The sequence below is a fragment of the Nestor notabilis genome, unplaced genomic scaffold (genome assembly GCF_000696875.1).
Source record: "Nestor notabilis isolate BGI_N333 unplaced genomic scaffold, ASM69687v1 scaffold1223, whole genome shotgun sequence".
NCBI lineage: Eukaryota > Metazoa > Chordata > Aves > Psittaciformes > Psittacidae > Nestor > Nestor notabilis.
Genome location: NW_009923052.1, coordinates 22,723 through 26,947, shown reverse-complemented (window position 1 = coordinate 26,947; position 4,225 = coordinate 22,723). Strand labels below are relative to the sequence as shown.

General features: G+C 42.7%; 1 protein-coding gene across 1 annotated transcript in view; it reads right to left on the bottom strand.

Annotated features, from left to right (window-relative positions):
- Positions 1-647: 647 nt before the first annotated feature.
- The window catches only part of JADE3 (jade family PHD finger 3), a gene marked incomplete at its 5' end in the record, with an annotated part of 21,211 nt that continues 17,633 nt past the window's right edge, over positions 648-4,225 (bottom strand). The window contains 2 exons of the mRNA XM_010011915.1: positions 648-1,540; positions 3,380-3,497. Coding sequence (XP_010010217.1) covers positions 648-1,540; positions 3,380-3,497 — 1,011 coding nt within the window. The remainder of the gene's footprint in view (positions 1,541-3,379; positions 3,498-4,225) is intronic.

The window sequence follows — 4,225 nt, the reverse complement described above, 5'->3', positions numbered from 1 at the left end:
GCAAGGAGCCTGCACACACCACTGCAGCTCAAAGCCTCCTGCAGAATAAGATAGTCACTTAGTAGTCACTTTGGGCCTGATCCAGCAGAGCACACCGGCATGCGCTCAGAGATTGGAGCACGAACGTTCCCAGGAGGAAACCAGCAGGACTTTTCACGTGTTTAACTTCATCCGCAAGTGCGTTGCTGGATCAAAGCCTTACTGCAGGTGCCACATGAATGCAGTTTCAGTGTCTCCGTCTGCACTCTTTTGCAACGCATTAGAGCAATGCAAGGACTTCTTTAATACCTGTCCACTACCACAAGATGGACATAACACGAGCACATTGCCTCGCACAGAAACCAGCAAGGGGAAGCAGTTCCCCGAATTTACACAAAGAGTAACTGCTTCGTGCTCTCCCAGATGTTACCCTCCAATTAAAACACATCCATTTCCACATGACCTTGCAACAACAGAGTTAACCTTGCGGAGACTGTAAGCCAATTCACAGTTGAACAGAACTACTGATTTCTCTCCCCTTCCCCTATCCCCTATCACAACTCTTTCTAATGTAGGTCCTGGACTATTTTCTGGAACCTTTTGATGCTGAGCTTTGCACTGGTACACCGGAATATGTAAAGGCTGAGTTACCCCGTGGGGGCTTCTAATCACCTTTGTACCGAACTGTGAGAAATCATGTTCTTTTTGTTTCTATTGTGACAATCTCTTCCGAAGTCCTTACTTGGGCTTTCTCTCTCTGAGCTACTTCGTCTTAACCTCACTTGCTCTTTGTTTTCATCACTTTCTGCTTCAGAGTCACTCAGCTCTAAGTCAGGACAGTACCCATCGTTGTCCTGGTACGGAGCACCTTCCAGCGTCTGCTTGCTCCACAAGCGGTCTTTTGTTGCAAGTCTTCTTGTTGGCTTGTCACAGCACCGGAGATCTTCTGTGGTCCTCACCAGGCTATTGGTAGCCTCTTTGAAGGACCGACTAAAGTGTTCTATGGTGGACTTTCTGAAACTGCTCTGGCTGGCCAAGTGAGCCGTGAGCAGAGACTCCTGTTCATAGGGCGTCTGGCTAGAGCTGTCTCTCTGGCTCACATCTCCAGCCCTGCCCATCAGGCCATTGGACTTTGTTGCCAGCCTTGAGTTATCCTGCTGCACCCGCCCATTCCCAATGGAAGACTGTCCGTGCAAAGCAGCCTGGAGCGCTAAGGGCTTCCCAGAAGGCTGGCCCCGGTGAAACTCCAGCATCTGCGTGGGGCCAGAATCCTTTGCCTCGCTCCGAGGCTTTCCAATCCCTGCCAGCAACCCGTTACTTCTGCTCTCATGCTGATACCTGGCATAAGATTTTGCTTTAATCTCAAATGATTCCTTTGACATCGGCACGCTCCGCTTGCCATAAACAGTGCTGTTGTTGTCAGGAGAAAGCGGTCTGTTGCCAGGCTTCAGCGAGTTATTTTTGCAATCTCCTAGTGCTGACTTGGGCATTTTTAACTTCAGCGTGATCCTGGGAGGTGGGTAGAACAGTGTGTTCTCTAGTGCACTTGTCAGGGTATGGCCTAGAGGAAAAAGACACAAGAGGACAGAAGAAAAAAAAGCTTTTCGTAGAAGAGGGTAATCATTTTGTTATCTGTAACAAGTCTTACAGTCCATTAGAAGGTCACAATAAGAAGCATTTGCAAACCATTAGTGTGAAATTATTTAGGATATTAAAGAGAAGCTGCAATAATAAAAACTGTTCCAAATTATTCACAGTTTCAGAATGTAGGTAAGCATTTCAGCATTTCCATTAAAAACAACAGTGTGCCCTTTATACAGGGCTTTAAGCCAGTGAATTGAACCAGTTCTGAGATATGACTGAAGTAGTTCCAACAAAGCTATAAAAAAGGTTCATATTCAGTTTTGGATGGAGAAAAAACAATGCTTCAAACTGAGTTCCAGTTTGGACTTGGTTCAACTCTCTGCTTTGTATTATAAAACTCTCTACCCTTTAAGTGTCTTTTCACCCCAGAATATTAGTCTTTATGATATTATATGCATACAGCACTCATTGCAAAATAGCTATCAAGCCTTTCTAATAAGCATTAAAAAAAGCACTTGTATTTGCAACGTCATAAAATAAATTTAGTAGACATTTCTAATGAAATCATTGAACCATAGAATGGTTTGGGTTCGAAGGGACCTTAAAGCTCATGCAGTTCCAACCCCCTGCCACAGGCAGGGACACCTTCCACTAGACCAGGTTGCTCCAAGCCCCTTCCAACCTGGCCTTGAACACTGCCAGGGATGGGGCAGCCACAGCTTCTCTGGGCAACTTGTGCCAGTGCCTCACCACCCTCGCAGGGAAGAATTTATTCCTTGTATCTAATCTAAATCTCCCCTCCTTCACTTTAAAACCATTTCCCCTTGTCCTGCCACTGCATGCCCTTGTAAAAAGTCCCTCTCCAGATTTTTTTGTAGATCCCTTTTAGGTATTGGAAGACTGTTCTAAGGTGTCCCCAGAGCCTTCTCTTCTCCAGGCCCAGCACTGTAAATGCAGTTACAGAAAACCAAAGTGCTTTAGAATACTGACACTTCACAAAGTACCAGTCTGATCTAAAACAGTTTAAAAACCCCAGCTTGTCAGTACTGATGAAACCTGTGTTTCAGTGATAGAGGAAAAAAGAAAGAAACCAAACCAAAACCTCATAGACTTCACTCTTAAGTCATTAAAAGCATAATATGTATCCTGAAAGAAGAAATAAAAAGTAATTGCACTGTAATGTATACTCTTCCTCTTTCCAAATGTTGTGTTCCTTATTTCAAAATAGTCACTATAAAAATGAAGGGCAGAGTGGGGTTTGGTACATCAGCATTCCTAAGCAGTTACTGTTCACTCTTAAAAACCAGAGTACTTAAAACTCTTTTTGAGGGAAGGAGAGTAACTGCAGATGGCAAGCTAAGAAGTGCCTCTTTGCACTGCTCATCAAGCATGTGAGGCAACAGGAGAACAACAGCAATTCCTATCAGTCACTCTTCTTTCTTGCCTGAAGGAACCAAGTATGACAGCAAGCAAAAAAACCTTCTCAACTGGAGAACCAAAGAGCAGTGCAGAGCTTGCTGTGGGGAAATACTACCATAAACCAGCAGCCAAGGGCAGCAAAAACCTAGAGACCACCACAAGCTCATTTCTGCCAGCTGGATGCCATAGTGATTGATAAATAATAGCCATAAAACAGATATCCAAGTACATATTTTAAGAAACTGTCTTGTGTGTATTGCTACTTCTGCTATGTACTTGAAAGAAAGTTTTTAAAGGCAGATGTACAGGATTAAAAACACTCAGGAACATAAAGAGAGCACATTTTTTTTAGTTTAAATACAGACAGAATGTGTAAATATTTTATATTTATGATTACCTGCAGCGATTTCCTGATTAATGAGCTGGACTTGCAAATTGAAGACCTGTTCATGTACTTTACTGTGAGACAACTTCAGTTTCTCTCTTCTGCTTACCATGTAGCAGAGATTTCTTACCTACAGAGGAATAAAAGGAGACTTAATAGGCAATATAAAAATAAACCCCAACATAGTTATAAAAAGTGCATCAACACAATTTAAAAAACATTATGTGTAAATCCCTTGGCAAAGTTCTTGTGAATATTACTGAGCATATGTAACTACGAATAAAAAAAAAAATATCCTGGATTTTTTCTTTTTCATTGCCAATTTAATGAATGCCTTGAATATATTCAGCAAGACAGCAGAATATATTTTTATGTATATGAACAGCAAGTAGAATTCTAGCCAAAAGAAAAGTAAGCAGTTTCTAAGACCTGTTCAGTCTGCAAGCTGCTTCCACTATGTACAACGCTGGGGATGTTACTGCAGGCAATACTGGATTCTCCCAGAACTTCCCTGCAAAGTGTTTCATAGAATGATTTTTAACAGCTAAACTATGTTTTTTTCCCCTAAAATTAAAAGAATATTCTGGCTTCTTGTGCAACACACACATTTTGGATGACCCATTTAGCAATTTATGTTCTGACTACATTGCAGACTCATGAAGTTCAACAGGGCCAAGCACAAGGTTCTGCATCCAGGTCAGGGCAATACCCAGGATCAGTACTGGCTGGCAGATGAAGGGATTGGAGAGGCCCTGAGGAGAAGGACATGGGGATACTGGTGGGTGAAAAATTGGATGTGACCTGGCAATGTGCACTTGGAGCCCAGAAAGCTGATTGTGTCCTGGGCTGCATCAAGAG